Below are 20,281 nucleotides of genomic sequence, written 5' to 3' on the forward strand. Positions count from 1 at the left end.
CAACCTTACAGATTCAGCATTGTGTAGCAGGGTGGCGTTTTACATGGGCAGGAAAAAAAAGCAATGGAGGAGGAGGAGGAGATGAGATGCCAAAATGGGGATCTTAAACCCATATGCCCATACAGGACCATAAGCACAGAAAGGGCGGCTACGGCTATGCAACCAGAAAGAAGCGCCGGCAAGACCATGAAGCGATGAGAATGCGAAAAAGCCACAGCAGACACATGACGGGCAAACGAGATGGGGTAACATTAGTTTGGGGAAGCAACTTTGGCGGGGTTAGTTAGCGTTAGTTACGCCAATGCTCGCTGCTTCGATATAAGAGGGAAGTAAGAGCAACCTAGGTGACAAAATAAGAATTTTGGGTCTGGAAGGGGATATAGCAGGTTCAATGGGGGGCTTGGACCGGTTGCTTACCATCATCCCGATCAGGCTTAATTCTTCCGTCTGCCAAGCTCCCCTTCCCTGGTGAGGGGGTCCCCACCTGAGGGGTCACTTTATACTTTAATCTGCCTAGAACCACGTGCTTTTTAAAGAAGGTTGTCTGCTCGAAGCCGGCAGCTGCTTTGAAAGCATGTCCCCTAGACAAAGCCCACCCAGTGGTGGCGGGAGGAGAAACCAACCTATCGCTAATCTCTTCCTTTCCGCAGAAAGCGGGGTTGGGCTCGGGCGCGGGAGAGAGGGCCGCTTTGCGATGCCAGCGCTTGGGAGGGGCATAACAGGGCTGCCCCTTTGGGCGCGACCGTCCCTGGGCAGCGTAAATGTGAGAAAGTCCATCGAAAAGCTGGCTGTGATTAGGAAGGCCGCTAAAGGAGAGACCGGAGGAACTCTGGGGAGAACCGGAAGAGATGGTAGCGCCGGATTTTGGTGAACCGGGGCTCTGACCAGAGGTGGGGGCCGGGGGCGGAAGTGAAGAAGGTTTTAGCTTTTGTGTGGTACCTGTAGCCAACACATGAGGAGTACAGAAGGGTTTCTGAAAGGCCATTTTCCTTGGACGGTAATGCTTGGAAAAGTCAATTATTTCACCTCGTGATCTGCGACCATCGGGTGACGGTGTGAAAAACTTAGTGAGGCCGTCAATGAGACCCTGGGTTTTCTTGTTAACGTTAAGTGTAGCGGCAGGGATGTAGGTGGAGGTGATGGTGGTGATTTTGGTGGCGGTGGCACCAGGCCAGGTGAGGTCTGTAACAGCCAATCTGCTGCTTGAGTCCTTCACAGATGCAGCATGACCAGATGAAGGTGTGGTACAGACTTTAGTCTTTTGACCCCTACCAGGTGACCCCCTTCCTGGGAATGCGTTCTGGGATCCTTCCGCACTGGGGACAGACCTAGCAAAGAAAAGTGGAGGAAAAAAGGAGAACGGTCAGAGCAGAGAAGCAACACGCCGCCGTAGCTGGGTGGCCAGAGAATTAGCTGTTCTGATCCAGCCTGTGCAATGAGAAACCGCTTACGCGCAAGTAAAACAATCCCCTTTTTAAATCATGCAGGAACCGTCTTTATTCACGCTGGATGAACAGAACCAAAAATAATTAGTCACAAATGAGACTCTTTTTCCATAGAAACATAGAAGACTGACGGCAGAAAAAGACCTCATGGTCCATCTAGTCTGCCCTTATACTATTTCCTGTATTTTATCTTAGGATGTATATATGTTTATCCCAGGCATGTTTAAATTCAGTCCCTGTGGATTTACCAACCACGTCTGCTGGAAGTTTGTTCCAAGGATCTACTACTCTTTCAGTGAAATAATATTTTCTCATGTTGCCTTTGATCTTTCCCCCAACTAACTTCAGATTGTGTCCCCTTGTTCTTGTGTTCACTTTCCTATTAAAAACACTTCCCTCCTGAACCTTATTTAACCCTTTAACATATTTAAATGTTTTGATCATGTCCCCCCTTTTCCTTCTGTCCTCCAGACTATACGGATTGAGTTCATTAAGTCTTTCCTGATACGTTTTATGCTTCAGACCTTCCACCAGGTTGACGATTGTGTGACCAGGGGGTGGCTTAAAGGTCATGTGACTGGCTTAAAGGTGGCCAACTTGACGTCACTCACCCCAAGAGTTTGGGTTAGGGTGCCTGGCCCCTCCTCCCCTCAAAGTGATACTGTACAATTATGACGGTATGTATGTTTCTATATATTGGGGTTTCTTGTTTTTTAGACTTTTAAAATGTATTATTGTTATTTTAGATTCTAACTATTAGATTTGTTATTATATATTGTTTTTATCACTGCTGTAAGCCGCCCCGAGTCTACGGAGAGGGACGGCATACAAATCTAATAAATAATAATAATAATAATAATAATAATAATAATAATAATAATAATATTTCCCTATCTATTTACTAAACATGCAAAATATACTCTTTAATTCTATGTATATATGCCATACGAGTACATATATATTACACACAGGCACACAAAAATTTACTTTATCTACTATATAAACTGACACACGCACGAACAGCTCTTCTAAAATTATACACATTCAACGTCATTTACTGCGATAGGAAAACATACCCAGAGCCCAGAAGGGAGCCATTTCACAGCAAGAAAAATAAGAAGAAACAATTTTAAAAAGTGATAAAAAGGTCCAACACCTAACGTTTTGTAGAGAAGAGAAACTTCCCTTAATTTTTTTTTTTTTAAACCAAACCCTGGCTTGTGTGCTATAGCCGTTTAAGAAAAAAGCTGAGCACATTGATTTTCAGCTAGTTCCTTGAAACCTTAGATAGCCAGAAGTCAGTTCTTAACAGAGTGACAGTAGGCTCTCTAATAAATTCTGCCCAGGTGTCAAACCTAAGTGACAAGAAGTCAATCGGTTCCAGTAAACCATGTTCTCCCTTGAAGAAGGTCACAGTGTATATTGCCAGGTTCTGAATTAAAGAACCTCTCGTGGGAACGGAGCCCTGAGGCTACATGCCGATTTGATAACCATGGTAGCAATTTACAGACCTAATACAATATAAAGTTAATACACTTCACCCAGCATAATATACAATTAGGACAGTTTAACCCTACTTATAAGAACGGTTTTATTGGCTGCATCTGGCAAATAAAATGCTCGCCTCGGGAGCATAGTTACAACTACAATACACAACCAGAGGGTCACAACAACAGATAAGCTTCAAGCCAATTTATTCCATTAAGGCAACAACTATAAAAACAAAATTCAGACAATATAGAGGAAGGCGATACCCCAAATATAACACATACATCGATGATTACTTATAAAAATACCACTTTTATATCGGCCATAAAATGCCACTTAAAGTAAATTAGTTTCTAAAGAATGTTGCTCTACATACCATTAAGACCAAAATGCAAACACAGTAATTTATTTTTCTTTAACTGCAAAATAAAAATAAAAAAAGTGTGCAAGCCTAGCAAAAAGTTACAGAGGCGTAAATAAAATTAACAACAAAGGAAAACAGACACTGGGGAAGGAAGGAGTGAGAACGTACTGAAATTTAGTGTTAAAGAATACACAGTTTGCTTAAAGAAGCACTGAGAAGTTGAAGAAATCACTTTGTAAAATAAATAAACCCATCTCAATGGTATTAGTGATTAAAGGGGGGATATTTCACAAAAATGAACGAGAAAGTGGTAAATACCCACAGGCAGGAAGAGTTATCTAAGTGAAAATCAACAGGAAATACTGTAGTTACTTCAAATCAATTTAATCCCTTCCTACATCTCACTGAATATGAAATATTCTATAGAAGGCATCTCTTCCCTCTCCATATACACACACTTAATGGAAGAACTATAGGTAACATTAACAGTCTTAACACGAAGAGAAAAGTCAACTAAAGATACTATTTGGTTTAAAGAAGGTGACATCATTCCATTCCGTCCATAATTGAGTGTTCATTCTCATGTACTGCTACGTTTATTAGCTACTGGCCATCGGCAATGTGTTTATTTTTCTCATCTTTCCACATCGCCGTTTGAATATTTCAAACCCCGGCATTAGCTATGAAGCTGTAGTTGTGACTGATTTCTCTCTATTTTAGATTTTTTAAAAATTCTGTCTTAGAAACATAGAAACATAGAAGTTTGACGGCAGAAAAAGACCTCAGGGTCCATCTAGTCTGCCCTTATACTATTTTCTGTATTTTATCTCACAATGGATATATGTTTATCCCAGGCATGTTTAAATTCAGTTACTGTGGATTTATCTACCACGTCTGCTGGAAGTTTGTTCCAAGGATCTACTACTCTTTCAGTAAAATAATATTTTCTCATGTTGCTTTTGATCTTTCCCGCAACTAACTTCAGATTGTGTCCCCTTGTTCTTGTGTTCACTTTCCTATTAAAACACACTTCCCTCCTGGACCTTATTTAACCCTTTAACATATTTAAATGTTTCGATCATGTCCCCCCTTTTCCTTCTGTCCTCCGGACTATACAGATTGAGTTCCTTAAGTCTTTCCTGATACACTTTATGCTTAAAACCTTCCACCATTCTTGTAGCCCGTCTTTGGACCCGTTCAATTTTGTCAATATCTTTTTGTAGGTGAGGTCTCCAGAACTGAACACAGTATTCCAAATGGGGTCTCACCTCTTTATTATTTTTTAAATAATTCAAGAATTATTGAATTCAAATGAATTGAATTCGAATAATTCAAGCAAGAATATGCCTAATACTCCTTACTCCTCTTCTCCTAACAACAATATCAACTCTATTAGATTGATTGGGTTGAGAGAACAGGACTGGGTCAGTCAACCCAAGCTTCCATGTTTAAGGTGGCACTAAAACTCACTGTCGCCTGGTGATTGGTCCAAGGTCACCCAGCCATTTTTATGCTAAGGCAGGATATGTGATTGGCCCAATCACCCAGCCAGCTTTCATACTTGAGGCAGGACTTGAACTCACCCTCTCCTGGTTTCTAGTCTGATGCCTTCACCACTACACAAAACTGGCTAGTAACTATCGGTAGTAGATGCTAACAGATGCAAGAAGCCTTGTGTTTTCACATTATTGTTCAAGCTTCAAAGGTAAATTAAGCAGTATCATTTTTGTATTGTACCTTCAATAATGTGCATCAATTTCATTTATCCTGGGCCTAGAAAGCCTAGAACTATGGTGCCTAAAACACAATTTGAGTATTGCCCACAAGATCATATGCTGCAATGTCCTACCGGTCAATGACTACTTCAGCTTCAACCGCAACAACACAACAGCACGCAACAGATTCAAACTTAATACGAACCGCTCCAAACTTGACTGTAAAAAATATGATTTCAACAATCGAGTTATCGAAGCGTGGAACTCATTGCCAGACTCAATTGTGTCAACCCCTAACCCCCAACACTTTTCCCTTAGACTCTCCACGATTGACCTCTCCAGGTTCCTAAGAGGCCAGTAAGGGGCGTACATAAGTGCACTGGTGTGCCTTTCGTCCCCTGTCCAATTGTCTTTCCTTTCTTTCACCTATCATATATATTCTCTTCCTTTCATATATCCTCTCCTCTAAGTTCACTTTCACCCTCTTTTATATTATCACATGTCTATCTTTCATCCTATGTATTTGTGTATTGGACAAATGAATAAATAAAATAAAATAAAATAAATAAATATGTAGTATTTTTATGATTTGTTTTCTTATTAATAATAAAAAAGAGAAAGAAAAACATATCCCAAAATAATGGAGACAGCTACGTTGTCAAAAAAAGAAAGAAAAAACACACCCATAAAATAGTGTTTTAACCAAAATACAAAAAAAAAATATGACAAAAAACATAGTATGATATGTCATCATCACAATAAGTAGCTATAATTCAAAAACAGCATTTTCTGGGAGAGGTAATAAGGATCATGCTTTAATAAAACAAGGGTTTCTACAATATCCCAAACTTGGCAACTTTAAGACTTGAGAACTTCAACTCCCAGAATCCTCCAGAATTTCTCAGAATGGTCTGAGAAAAATATACCGAATATACAGTACAGTGATACCTTGTGTTACAAACTTAATTGGTTCCGGGAGGAGGTTCTTAAGGTGAAAAGTTTGTAAGACGAAACAATGTTTCCCATAGGAATCAATGGAAAAGCGATTAATGCGTGCAAGCCCAAAATTCACCCCTTTTGCCAGCCGAAGCGCCCGTTTTTGCACTGCTGGGATTTCCCTGAGGGTCCCCTCCATGGGAAACCCCACCTCCAGACTTCTGTGTTTTTGCGATGTTGTGATTTCACTGAGGCTCCCCGCGCTGGGAAACCCCACCTCTGGACTTCCATTGCCAGCGAAGTGCCCATTTTTGCGCTGCTGGGATTCCCCTGCTGGGATTCCCCTGCAGCATCACAAAAACATGGAAGTCATGAGGTGGAGTTTCCCATGGAGGGGAGCCTCTGGGGAATCCCAGCAGCGCAAAAACGGGTGTTTCGGTGGCAACGGAAGTCCGGAGGCCGGGCATCCCAGCGGTGGCGGTGGGTTTGTAAGGTGAAAATAGTTTGTAAGAAGAGGCAAAAAAATCTTAAACCCCAGGTTTGTATCTCGAAAAGTTTGTATGACGAGGTGTTTGTAAGATGAGGTATCACTGTACTTGAATAAGAAAGCAAACAATAGAATAAACATAAACAAATACCATGAGGTTTAATGGGGGGAATATCATCCATCAAGCAGCTTATAGTGGAATGGGGGAAATTATTATTCATCTCATTTTAAAGGGATCATCGGGAAGAATGAAAAGAAGAACAAGGCAGAATGCTTACAACATTTGTTGCTTTAGTTTGTTTTTGGGCCGTCCAATAGGTTTTGTGTAGCGTCGCCTTATCTGGGAAGCCCGCTCGTGTAGCAATTTCCTTCCCTTTTTCTTTGGTCTGCAGACTTGACAAACCCACATACCTGTATTCGACATGAAACATGAAGCAGGTTAATTCTGATACCCCTTCACCCACATAGAAACATAGAAGACTGACGGCAGAAAAAGACATGGTCCATCTAGTCTGCCCTTATACTATTTTCTGTATTTTATCCTAGGATGGATATATGTTTATCCCAGGAATGTTTAAATTCAGTTACTGTGGATTTACCAACTACGTCTGCTGGAAGTTTTTTCCAAGGATCTACTACTCTTTCAGTAAAATAATATTTTCTCATGTTGCTTTTGATCTTTCCCCCAACTAACTTCAGATTGTGTCCCCTTGTTCTTGTGTTCACTTTCCTATTAAAAACACTTCCCTCCTGGACCTTATTTAACCCTTTAACATATTTAAATGTTTCGATCATGTCCCCCCTTTTCCTTCTGTCCTCCAGACTATACAGATTGAGTTCATTAAGTCTTTCCTGATACGTTTTATGCTTAAGACCTTCCACCAATCTTGTAGAATAGAATAGAATAGAATAGAATAGAATAGAAGAATTCTTTATTGGCCAAGTGTGATTGGACACATAGCAAGGAATTTGTCTTGGTGTATATGCTCTCAGCGTACATAAAATAAAATATACATTTGTCAAGAATCATGTGGTACAACACTTAATGATTGTCATAGGGGTCAAATAAGCAATGAAGAAGCAATATTAATTAAAAAAATAAAAAAATAATTAAAAAAGCCCGTCTTTGGACCCGTTCAATTTTGTCAATATCTTTTTGTAGGTGAGGTCTCCAGAACTGGACACAGTGCTCCAAATGTGGTGTCACCAGTGCTCTATATAGCGGGATCACAATCTCCCTCTTCCTGCTTGTTATACCTCTAGCTATGCAGCCAAGCATCCTACTTGCTTTCCCTACTGCCTGACTGCACTGCTCACCCATTTTGAGACTGTCAGAAATCACTACCCCTAAATCCCTTTCTTCTGAAGTTTATGCTAACACAGAACTGCTAATACAATACTCAGATTGAGGATTCCTTTTCCCCATCATAGGCTTCCAAGGCCACCAATTACTGAGAGCAGTATCAGGTTCTGGCCACACTGCGCACTGGTAGCGAAAATGGAGCTGAGTGCGCAGCACTGCCTCTCCGGCGTGCACGCAGGCATGTCCCAGCGAGATTTTGCTTCTGCGCATGAAGCAAAATCTCGGGAGGGATGCGCACAAGAGATTTTGGCAGTTTGTTGCTTCTGAACATGCGTAGAAGCAAAAAAAACCCCACCGAAATCTAACACGCGTGCGCAAGATTTTGCCTCCTGAGCATGCACAGAAGCAAAATCTCACTGGGACGCATGCGGTAGCGGCGGTAAGTAGCAACCCCCGCCTGGTTGAGAGACAACAGAGAGTTTCAGGAGCCTCTTGTATCAAATAAAACCAGGGGAGAGATACTTGACTCTGCCCCTCTCTTCTTTAAATACCAGCTGTTAACTCTTTGGGCTAATATGCTCAATGCCCGATTTTTAAGTGTTTTTTCTCCTTCTCTTTTCAAGTACAGTGATACCTTGTCTTACAAACTTAATTGGTTCCGGGACGAGGTTCTTAAGGTGAAAAGTTTGTAAGACGAAACAATGTTCCTCATAGGAATCAATGGAAAAGCGATTAATGCGTGCAAGCCCAAAATGTACCCCTTTTGCCAGCCGAAGCGCCCGTTTTTGCGCTGCTGGGATTCCCCTGAGGCTCCCCTCCATGGGAAACCCAACCTCCGGATTTCTGTGTTTTTGCGATGCTGCAGGGGAATCCCAGCATCACAAAAATGAGCACATTGCTGGCAATGGAAGTCCGGAAGTGGGGTTTCCCAGCGAAGGGAGCATCAGTAAAATCACAGCATCGCAAAAACACCAAAGTTCTCGAAACCCCACCTCCGGGCCTCTGTGTGTTTGCGATGCTGCGATTTCATTGAGGCTCCCCTCGCTGGGAAACCCAACCTCCAGACTTCCGTTGCCAGCGAAGCACCCATTTTTGCGCTGCTGGGATTCCCCTGCTAGGATTCCCCTGCAGCATCACAAAAACACGGAGGTCCGGAGGTGGGGTTTCCCATGGAGAAGAGCCTCAGGGGAATCCCAGCAGTGCAAAAACGGGCGCTTCGCTGGCAACGGAAGTCCGGAGGCGGGGCATCCCAGTGGCGGCGGTGGGTTTGTAAGGTGAAAATAGTTTGTAAGAAGAGACAAAAAAATCTTAAACCCCGGGTTTGTACCTCGAAAAGTTTGTATGACGAGGCGTTTGTAAGACGAAGTATCACTGTACTTGCTTTGTTGTTTTGTTCACTCATCTCAAAATTACCATATCCCCCCATCCCATAAAAGAGGCTGAAAATTTGGGTGCATCTTATACTCCGAATGTAGCTTTTTCAAAGCTTCCCTCCCCCCAGCCCTAACAAGATGCTAACAATTTCATTGCTATTCCCTCTCAAAAAGGTGTTTTTCAGCCCTAACGAGGTGCTAATAATCTTCCCGGCTTGCAGGATTTTTTCATTGCTACTCGGAAGAATTTTTTTCCAGCTCTAAGTCTTTGCAGGCTTGTTTTCATTGCTACTCTCTCCGAATATTTTTCCCCCCAGTTCTAACCAGAGGATAAAATAATGGTCTGAAGCTGACACTCCGGGAGGCAAACTCGTGCAGCGTGTATAGGAGGCAGCGCGAGGGAGTCACCACAGTGACTTTATTCTTTATTTATATTTATATACTTTTATTTATATACTTTATTCCCTCTCCGGGGCCGGGGCAAAGCACCCAGAGAAAGGAAAATGCTCCGTTTGCTCTGGGCTGCCCAGAGCTATGGGAGCATTTCTTTTCTCTGGGCGCTGACAGAGGTTTATTCCCTCTCCAAGCGCCCAGAGAAAGGGAAATGCTTTGTTCGCTCTGGACAGCCAAAGCCTCCTTAAGCGCCACCGAAAGGCTCCTCTGGCAGCCCAGAAAAGCCCGAGATGGCTGGGATTAAAGGGGGAATGTCAGGAAACTGGCCGGGCATTCGTGCTGCTCTCAAATTTCCTGGGCAATTTTTCAAGGCTAGGGTTCTTAAGTAGAAAATGGTTCTTAAGAAGAGGCAAAAAAATCTTGAACACCCGGTTCTTATCTAGAAAAGTTCTTAAGTAGAGGCGTTCTTAATGTACTTTTAAAAAAGAAAACATTATTTGCAGGTTGTCCTCAAATTACAATCATTAATTCAGTAATTCCAAGTTACAGCGGCCCTGAAAAAAGTGACTTATGACTGTTCCTCACACTTATGACTGCTGTAGCTTCCCCATGGTGGCCACATGATCAAAATTCAGGTGCTTGGCAACTGGCTTGTATTTATGATGAGTGTCCTAACTTATGACTCTTCCTAACTTATGACTCTTACCATTTATAATCTTCCCAGCTGGCTTCCATCCAGGAAAGTCAACCGGAAAAGCCAAATTCGCTTAACACCGTAATGATTCACTGCACCCAACGGTTTAACAATTGTGGCAAAAAAAGGTCACAAATGGGACACAGCTCACTTAAGAACTGTCTTGCTTAACCAACGTAAATTGTGGTCATAGATTAAGGACTACCTGTACTGGCATAAGTGATAAAATTAGAGTACATCGTAGTTGAGTATAGAGCCAGAATGTAGACTGTTGTGATTCAGTCTGAGGCTCCTCAGGGAACGGCTGGAACTCTGCCGGCTCCATGCTCAGAGGGGGAGGACGAGGAGGAGGAGGACCAAGCAGACGGGGAAGAGGAATGTCCGGACGAGGAGGAGGGGGAACAGCCTGAGACCCCCGGGGGGGAGCTCTCCCCAGCGAGTAGCCTGGAGTCATTAGATGAGAACGCACAAGCCATCATAGATATGAGGCAGAGAAGGGCAGCACAAAGAAGGGGACAATTAGCCAGGTATTTCCATCCCTAATAGGCAACAGCTGGGTTTGGGTGTGGTTCTCCTCAGAAAGGTTGAAAAGGCAGGCCCGCCCTTCCTGTATTGTGGAGAGTTATCTTTTGGGAGTCCTGTGACCTTGCTTCGATCCTTGGCGTCTCTGATTCTGGCTTGTGGCCTCGAAGGCTGAAAACTTGGGGGGAGGCGTGGGTTTTATTATCTACAGTGGTGTGTGTGCCAGCAAGAAGCCTGTTGTATTGTCTGGCCGTCGTGACTCTTCTGTGAAGCTTCATAGCATTCCAGTTTGTAAGAACAGTTTTTGTTATCTGTGTTTGTTTTCAAAGATATAAAATGACTTTGCTTTTTATCAGCGTGTCTGGATACTCTTTTTAGTTGGTGTTGGCATCTGGGGGAACCCAGACAGAACAGTAGACTATAGAACAATAAATTATTAATGGCTTTTATTTATTTGTTTGTTTGTTTTATTTTTATAGCCACCCAACTCAATCAACATCTCAAGAACTAGAAAGAAAGCTGAATATAAACAGCAAAACAAATGTCAGTTCTTCTGGATAAGAAAAAAAGCAAAATAAATTTATTTAATGTACCATACTGTATGAAAACATGGCATAACAGGCCTCATTGGAGAGCTCATATAAAAATGACACATACCACTCATGGTCTGTGTTATAGAAAAATCTTTAATCGGGTGTGTATACATGGAATAAATCCTCCTTTTTAAGCGGTTCATTTTTAAAAGCTATTTTTATTCCAAGCTTTTGATTAATTATCCAGCTGGAAGTATTACAAAAGGAGTAGCAAAGGAGACTTGAGCATTAAAAAAAAGTCATTCCCAGCACTGAAATAAACAGCATGAAATCAAAATATAACCCACTTTATCAGCAGTAAAAGGCTGAGTAGATTATTGATGATCGTGTTAAGCTTAAAGGTCGAGTGAGCAAATTATCACACTTTTTTTTTTCTTTTGTAAAATGGAAAGTGTTACTTTGCAATCTTAAATCCTAAGTACTGTTAATTTTAGAAAACGTTAAAAGCAGAGACTAGAAACTGTAGGTTATTGATACATTTTAAGGTATGTGTGTATTGCTATACAAATAGAATTGTGAAGAAAAAAAAATTAAAAAAATATTAATCAAGATGACCCTTAAAATGGGTCATTTCTTGAGACCCCTAAAAGTGTTATGAATGCAATTAGTTGCATTCCCGTCTGGCATCACCCAGGGGAAGAGCCTTCTCTGTGGCGGCCCCGACTCTCTGGAACCAGCTCCCCCCAGAGATTAGAATTGCCCCCACCCTCCTTGCCTTTCGTAAACTCCTCAAAACCCACCTCTGTCGTCAGGCATGGGGGAATTGAGATATTCCTTTCCCCCCAGGCCTATACAAGTTATGCATGGTATGTTTGTGTGTATGTTTTGTTTTTTAATAAGCGGTTTTTAAAATGATTTTTAATTATTAGATTTGTAATATATTGTTTCTATTGTTGCTGTGAGCCACCCCGAGTCTGCGGAGAGGGGCGGCATACAAATCTAATAAATAATAATAATAGTAATAATAATAGTAATAGTAATAGTAGTAGTAGTAATAATAATAATAATAATAATAATAATAATAATAATAATAATAATAGAAAATATGGATCATCAACATCGCAATCCCAGGAGACAGCAGAATTGAGAAGAAGTAGCTAGAGAAATTAGTGAAATATGAAGATCTAAAAATCGAGCTGCAACGACTCTGGCATAAGCCCGTGAAAGTGGTCCCAGTGGTACTTGGTACGCTGGGCGCAATGCCAAAGGAATTTAGCAGACATTTGAAAACCATTGGAATTGACAAAATCTCCACCTGTCAATTGCAAAAGGCCGCTTTACTGGGATCGACAAACATAATCCGCCGCTACATCACGCAGTCCTAGGTGCTTGGGAAGCGCCCGACTGGTGATGAAATACGAAATCCAGCATAGTGATCTCGTTTGCTGTGTTGTATTGACATAATAATAATAATAATAATAATAATAATAATAATAATAATAATAATAATAATAATAGTTAAAAGAGAACAAAAAGCTACCTTGAATGTGCAGAATACTCAATCCTAAGCAGACATTGGATTCTACCCTATTTGGATTTTCCATAAATAGCTCACAGAATCACTTAGTGACCATATAAGAGAACGAAACCTTGAGGAATACGGACGCAAAGCTCACCTTTCGGCATTCGAGAAAGTGGTGGGTCACAGCACTCCATGTGAAAACCTCTATCGCAAGAGTCACAGAAAAGCATATTATCCTGAAAGAAAGAAAGAAAGAAAGAAAGAAAGAAAGAAAGAAAGAAAGAAAGAAAGAAAGAAAGAAAGAAAGAAAGAAAGGGGGTGGAGGTGGAAAAAATAAAGGCATCAAAAAAATAATAATTTTGGTATTTTCATGATGAAAGGGTCATTAAATTATCAGGTAGGCTACCTGGCTAGCTCCAATCCATATTGTTCTCTTCATGTAAGTCTTTCGGAATAGAATATAGGATATTCTTCATTGGCCACGCATGATGGAACATGCAAGGAATTTGTCTCCGATGCTCTGAACATTTAGATAACATTTTAATGCAGCTGCGAGAGCAATCATGGACTTTTCCAAATATGCCCATGTTACACCAACACTCCGCAGTCTGCATTGGTTGCGGATCAGTTTCCGGTCACAATTCAAAGTGTTGGTTATGACCTATAAAGCCCTTCATGGCACCGGAGCAGATTATCTCAGGGACCGCCTTCTGTTGCACGAATCCCAGCGACCAGTTAGGTCCCACAGAGTGTTGTTGATGTAGCTGAGGTATGCTGATTAGTTACTACTCAGGATATCACGCCTAATCTACAACCATTAACTAATCAGCATACCTCAGTTACATCAACGACCCCAGGTGTTACCCCACTGACTCACCAGGAAGTTTCTACACAGCAGGCAATTGCTGAGCCATCAAACCACACCCAGCCACCAGTATTTATAGAAGGAAGGCAGCTCAGGTCTCGCTGTGTTCGCCCTAGAACAAGGACAGAAACACCAGCCTGAAGATGACGAGGGGGGCCTCGTCGAAACGTTGCCAGAAATTTCCAAATCCTACACGGGAAGAAACCCGAATATACCAAGACCATCATATATATATATAGTAAAATACACGATGAAGGTTATAGAGGACTCATAGTAAAATATATCAATGAAAGAATAGAAGAGAAGATATAGGAATAGAACATATCAATGAAAGAATAGAAGAAGAGATACAGGAATAGAAGAAAGGTATAGGAGATATAGGAGAGCAATAGGACAGGGGACGGAAGGCACTCTAGTGCAATCTGAGTCCTCATTTGATTGACCTTGGAAGGATGGAAGGCTGAGTCAACCTTCAGCCTGGTGAGATTCGATCTGCCAAAGTGCAGGTAGCTGGCGGGCAGCAGAAGTAGCCCGAAATAATGCACTCTAACTACTGCACCACTGTATTACTTACTGCATTTTTGCCTTGGATTCTGCAGGAGCTGCACGTCTTGCACTCGATACACTGCCATCTTAAGGCCTTCACGTTTGTTGTTAACTCCAGACAAAATTTAAGACAGGAGGGATGCCCTATGAAACAACCAAAAGTTATAATATTTATTTTAGCGTTCTGTTACGACAAAAACTCTAGGACAAGAAGTCCTCAACTTACAACCCTTAACTGAATTTAGAATTATGGCTATTAAATCATTGAGGCTGCATCATGTAACTAGACCTGATTTTTTTTTTTTACATTTTTTTGTCATGATCATTAAAGCAAAAATCACAGTTGTTAAGTTAACCTGATTTCCAATGGCTATCTTATTTTATTTATTTTGCTAAAAACTGGAAGGTAAATTCAGGAGACTGGCAAAGAAGTTACAAAAGTCAATTGACTAGCTATTTTTTGGGGGGAGGGGGAGTCTGTCATAAATTCAAACTTTTTAAAGCAACTGTCCTATATCAAGGACTATCTTTTAACTTCTCACAGTAAAACTGCATCAGTATTGATCACTGTTGTTTATTATCACTCGGGGACAAGATGAACAATATTTGCTCAAAATATTTTATTATAGGTCTAAGGTGGATCCTGGTATTTGAACGTTATGCATTGCAGAGCCTATAAACAGGTGTAACCCATGAATTAAAACTGCAGTTACTCTGAAATACATTTTTTTCTTCATTTTTTCTACATTTATCCCCACCCTATTTGTTGGGTTTGGGCCTGGGCCAGCCGTTGCTCCCACAGATGGGAGAGATGCGGCACAAAGTGAGTGCGAAAGCCTGGCTGACAGCCAGGAAGACATGGCAGACAGCCAGGAGGATGAGGCCACTGGTTCACAGGACTCAGCAGACAGCCCAGGGGATTTGGCATGCAGTCCCTCAGACAGTCTTTCGTCCTTGGATTCCTCTGCCGGACAATTCATAGACATGCGTAGCAGAAGAGCGATGCAAAGGAGGGATCAATTGAAGGATTATTACAAGTCATCAGAGTAGCACCTGGGCTGGGTGTGGTTCTTATACTGAAGGCTGGGTGTGGTTCCCTTAATGAGGGCTAAAGGTATAAAAGGGAACAGAGGCACAAGGCAAACTGTGGCTGTTTATCTGTGTTATTTTGTGGTTCCTGCTCTGAAGTTTCTGTTCCGTGCCTTTGGAGTTTTCAACTCAGCTTTTTCACACACGTGGGAGGTGAAAACTCTGGGACTTGCTGTTTGCTCCAAAGATTCAAAAGGACTCCTGAAACGTCTTTGCTCATTCCAGGTTGTCTTTGTTTGCTTTTTCCTGTGTTTTTGTATGCAGCTGAAGTAAGCCTTGCACTATCCTTGTTTCCTGACACTAAGGACTGTTTTGAGTAACCCTTTTTTGTTTGTTTAATACAAGTTTGCTGATTAGCAGAGCACGTGTGTGTTTGATTTCTTTTCCTTGGACTGTTACGCATTGCCTGAGCCCAGTCAGGCAGAACACTATTGTCCTTCCAGAAAGCGGCAAAGACCTGGCTTTCCCGACAGGCCTGGGGCCGTTGATCTTATGGTGGTAACCAGCGAGATCCAGCCATGAATGGTATGCAGGGCTTTAACTGTTTGTATTATAAATTGTTTTAAAATTGTTTTTAGGGGGTTTTGTACTATTATTGATGTTTTATATTTTTGCTGTGAGCTGCCTAGAGTTCCTAGGGCAGTGATGGCGAACCTTTTTTTCCTTTAGGTGCCGAAAGAACATGTGCGTGCATTATCGTGCATGTGTGAGTGCCCACATCCATAATTCAATGCCTGGGGAGGGCAAAACAGCTTCCTCCACCCCCCAGAGGCCCTCTGGAAGCCAGAAATTGCCTGTTTCCCAACTTCTGGTGGGCCCAGTAGGCTCATGTTTTGCCTTCCTCAGGCTCCAAAGGCTTCCCTAGAGGCTCCCTGGGAAACTGTTAGGGATTGCCATTGTAAACTGCCTATTGTACACTTGTACCAAACTTGTACTTAAAGAGTTAATGTGAACTTAAAGGGTTAACTTGTACTTGAAGAGTTAATATTCAAGGCTGTTTCGTCACTTCCTCATTGAAGGTATAAAAGCTCATTATTTTGCTCGGTCACTTCCTTTACTTTTTACTTTTTCCTGATAGATGGGGGAGTCGTGTTTAAGCTTTGTTCTTTTATCTATATTGTATTTTAGCTTCGTGCTTATTATCTATATTGTGTTTTGCTTTGTGCTAATCTTGTAATTGCTCAGTGCGTATTATTCTGTATTTGCTTCGTGCTTATTCTGGATTGTTTATATTTTGTTTATATGTAAATAATACTTATTTAACTAAGTCTGTGTCTTGGCTTTATCACACATCCACGCTCTGTTAAAATTCTCTGCTCGGTATTGTCGGACCAGAATATCTCCGAGACCGCCTCCTGCCGCACGAATCCCAGCGATCGATTAGGTCCCACAGAGTGGGCCTTCTCCGGGTCCCGTCAACTAAACAATGCCGGTTGGCGGGTCCCAGGGGAAGAGCCTTCTCTGTGGCGGCGCCGGCTCTCTGGAACCAACTCCCCCCGGAGATTAGAACTGCCCCTACTCTTCCTGCCTTCCGAAAACTCCTTAAGACTCACCTTTGCCGTCAGGCATGGGGAAACTAAACATCTCCCCTGGGCATGTTAATTTATACATGGTATGCTTGTGTGTGTGTTTGCTATTACATGGGGTTTTTCTTAAATCGTTAAATATTTTAATTAATTGGATTGTTGTGACTGTTTTTACTTGTTGTGAGCCGCCCCGAGTCTTCAAGTCCAACTAATAAATAAATAAATAAAATAAATTGTCGAAGGTTTCATAGCCTAGCTAACCGAGACAAGCCAACATTAGATATAATTTATTTGATGGCTTCTAAATTGAATCTGTTCATGTCTTAGATTGCAGTGCCTGGGATGCTACTAAAGACCCTTGACTTGAAAAAAAGTTAAGCATCCTGCCTCAATCAATCAATGCACAGGAAGCACAAGACAGGGCTTCTCTTCACAAATCTTTCACTTTAAGACAGGACCTTAAGTCATCCCGTTCCCCAAAAAACCCAGGACATCTGTCACGCAACCAGAAACTTAGTGGTATAATGCAAGCCAAACTACTGGATGCCAGATGATACAGCACATATGTAGGATTGAGCTGTCACATCTATATCCTGCTTGGGTCTTTTCTACTGGACTACATGGGCCTTTGATCTCATCCAGCATAGCTCTTCTTATATTTTACAAGCATGCATAAAACAGATGCAGCCGTAAAAGCATCTTTTATTAAAGTTCCTCTATGAAGCGCATGAACTTTGGACAAAATGAAGTCCTAAAAGAAAATATGCACAAAATAAAATTAGTCATTTTTATTACGGTAGTACAGTGATCCCCCGGTTATTGCGTTCCTGACCATTGCGAACAGGCTAATTTGCGATTTTTGAACCCGGAAGTCAAAACACCATCTGCGCATGCGTGCCCTTTTTTTCTATGGGCACGCATGCGTAGATGGCGCCGGGCAGATCAGCTGCTGGGCGGCTTCCCTAGGTCTTCCCCCTCTTGGCGGGCTTCAGCGAGGAGTTTCCCCACCGCCCACGCAAACTCCTCGCTGCTGCCGCTTCGCTCGGGCCGCTTCCCAGCTGAGTACTCAGCTGGGAAGCGGCCCGAGCGAACGGCTTGTCCGCAGCCTGCCTGCCCGCGCGCCCGCCGCTCGCGCGCCGTTCTCCCGCCCACGCCGTTCGCTCGGGCCGCTTCCCAGCTGAGTACTCAGCTGGGAAGCGGCCCGAGCAAACGGCTTGTCCGCAGCCTGCCCACACCGTTCGCTCCCCCTCTTGCTGGCGGGAGGGCGAGAAGCCCTCCCCAGCACCCGCTCGCCCGCCCTTCGCCGCTCGCCCGCCCTTCGCCCAGCCACCCGCCGTTCGCTCGCTGCTCACGTTTTAAAACAGCCGCGCGGCTTTCCAATGAGTCCCGAAGACAAACGCGGAAGTTTGACGTTTGTCTTCGGGACTCATTGGAAAGCCGCGCGGCTGTTTTAAAACGTCGCCGCCGGCATGGGCGGCTTCCTAGCAGCCCCCCAAACCCAGGTTGGGGGTCCGGGGGGTGCTGGCAAGCCCCCCATGCCGGCGGCGACGTTTTAAAACAGCCGCGCGGCCCCCAATCTTCGGCTCCTTGCTAGCGCTGCGGAAGTAAAAACACCATCTGCGCATGCGCAGATGGTGTTTTTACTTCCGCAGCGCTACTTCGCTAAAACCCGCTCATTGCGGGGGGTCCTGGAACGGAACCCTCGCAATGATCGGGGGATCACTGTACAGTGTTCCCTCGATTTTCGTGGGTTCGAACTTCGCGGAAAGTCTATACCACGGTTTTTCAAAAATATTAATTAAAAAATACTTTGCGGGGTTTTTTCCCTATAACACGGTTTTTCCCGCCCGATGATGTCATATGTCATCGCCAAACTTTCATCCGACTTTAATAAATATTTTTTTAATAAACTTAAATAAATAAACATGGTGAGTAATGATCTAAATGGTTGCTAAGGGAATGGGAAATTGCACTTTAGGGGTTTAAAATGTTAAGGGAAGGCTTGTGATACTGTTCATAGCCAAAAATAGTGTATTTACTTCCGCATCTCTACTTCGCGGAAATTCAACTTTCGCGGGCAGTCTCGGAACGCATCCCCCGCGAAAAGCGAGGGAACACTGTACTTCATTCATACTCAACAGTACTTATTTCATAATTTTCTCTAATAACTGGCTAATAATTGGACTGAGCATACCGTGTTTCCCTGAAAATAAGACACCCCCCGAAAATAAAGCCTCCTCTGAAAATAAACCCTTCCCCCAAAGTAAGCCCTCTCCAAAAATATTAAACCGCATGTGCAGCCGGTCCCCAGCAATTTTTTAATGTTTTATTTTAATATTAGATTTGTCTCACTGTTATATTGTTTTTTTTTACTGTTGTGAGCCGCCCCGAGTCTTCGGAGAGGGGCGGCATACAAATCTAATAAATAATAATAATAATAATAATAATAATAATAATAATAATAATAATATAATAATATCCTCTGGTCAGGGCTAGGGGGACAGAGCTGTAAATCAGGTAAGAGGGCAAGACAAGCTCCGTGTTGCTCCATGCGCCCCAAAATAATAAGACCTCCCCAAAAACAAGGCCACTTATTTCAGGGTTCAAAAAATATATAAGACAGGGTCTTATTTTCGGGGAAACATGGTACTTCAAAAACGATTGGGAGAAGACACGGAGGATTCAATGATTTTTTGAAACATGGTGTTGTGGTTAGCTCTGGTCCAGCTCCTGCCCCAAGGAATGTGGAGGTGGATGTGGGGGAGACATCCACATGCCGCAGGCCTGTTTTGCTCCCGATGGAATCTGCAGACGAAGCCTCCTCTGACCAAGGAAGCGTGAGTGACAGGGAAGAGAGGAGTTTGGCAGAAAGCCCACGAGGAGATCAATCATCTGTATCATCCCTGGATTCTGAACAAGAATTAATGACACATCCACACATGCGTAGAGTGATGCATAGGAGAAAACAGCTGAAGGATTATTACAAGAGAAAATGAGGCCACCTCTGGTTGGGTGGGGCTGCTGTAATTAGTGCTAAAATAAAAGTGCAACCTGGTGTTTTAGCCTCATGGCAGTTTATCTGATTCATTGTTTCGTCAAGATCGTGGTTTTTTGCTGTTCAGGATTGTGTGTGTGGACTCTCTGGACTTTAGAATTGGACTCAATTTCCCAGTTATTGGGTGAGCAATTGGATTGCATTTCCCCTGTACCTTGTGTGTACCAGAAAATCCCTTTGACATTTAAAAAGGGAGCCGTTTCTGTTTTTCTGTTGATAAAGACTTTTGAGTTTTCCTTTTATCATGTGGTGTGTGTCTTCCTGGACTAATTACCCTGTAATTACGGGCGGTTGAAACACGCCGGCAGAACACATGGTAATCACATTTTTTAAAATTCTGTTGATATTTTCATAATTTGCAGTAAGATATCCTGAGAAAGACTAAATATGGGTGCTGTTCATTGTGAACTACTACATTGTGTAGT

The 20,281-nt window shown here is 42.6% G+C and overlaps 1 protein-coding gene across 7 annotated transcripts in view; it reads right to left on the reverse strand.

Annotated features, from left to right (window-relative positions):
* KAT6B (lysine acetyltransferase 6B) overlaps nt 1-20,281 on the reverse strand; it is a 116,981-nt gene that overhangs the window by 58,187 nt on the left and 38,513 nt on the right. For 4 of the 7 annotated variants that reach the window (XM_070752030.1, XM_070752029.1, XM_070752031.1 and 1 more), the window contains exons 5-8: nt 14,215-14,330; nt 12,930-13,011; nt 6,714-6,846; nt 418-1,328 (exon numbers count right to left, since the gene is read on the reverse strand). In XM_070752030.1, coding sequence (XP_070608131.1) covers nt 418-1,328; nt 6,714-6,846; nt 12,930-13,011; nt 14,215-14,330 — 1,242 coding nt within the window. The remainder of the gene's footprint in view (nt 1-417; nt 1,329-6,713; nt 6,847-12,929; nt 13,012-14,214; nt 14,331-20,281) is intronic. The other 3 variants (XM_070752034.1, XM_070752033.1, XM_070752032.1) reach the window with 3 other exon arrangements.

This window comes from Erythrolamprus reginae, chromosome 5 (assembly GCF_031021105.1).
Source record: "Erythrolamprus reginae isolate rEryReg1 chromosome 5, rEryReg1.hap1, whole genome shotgun sequence".
Lineage (NCBI taxonomy): Eukaryota > Metazoa > Chordata > Lepidosauria > Squamata > Dipsadidae > Erythrolamprus > Erythrolamprus reginae.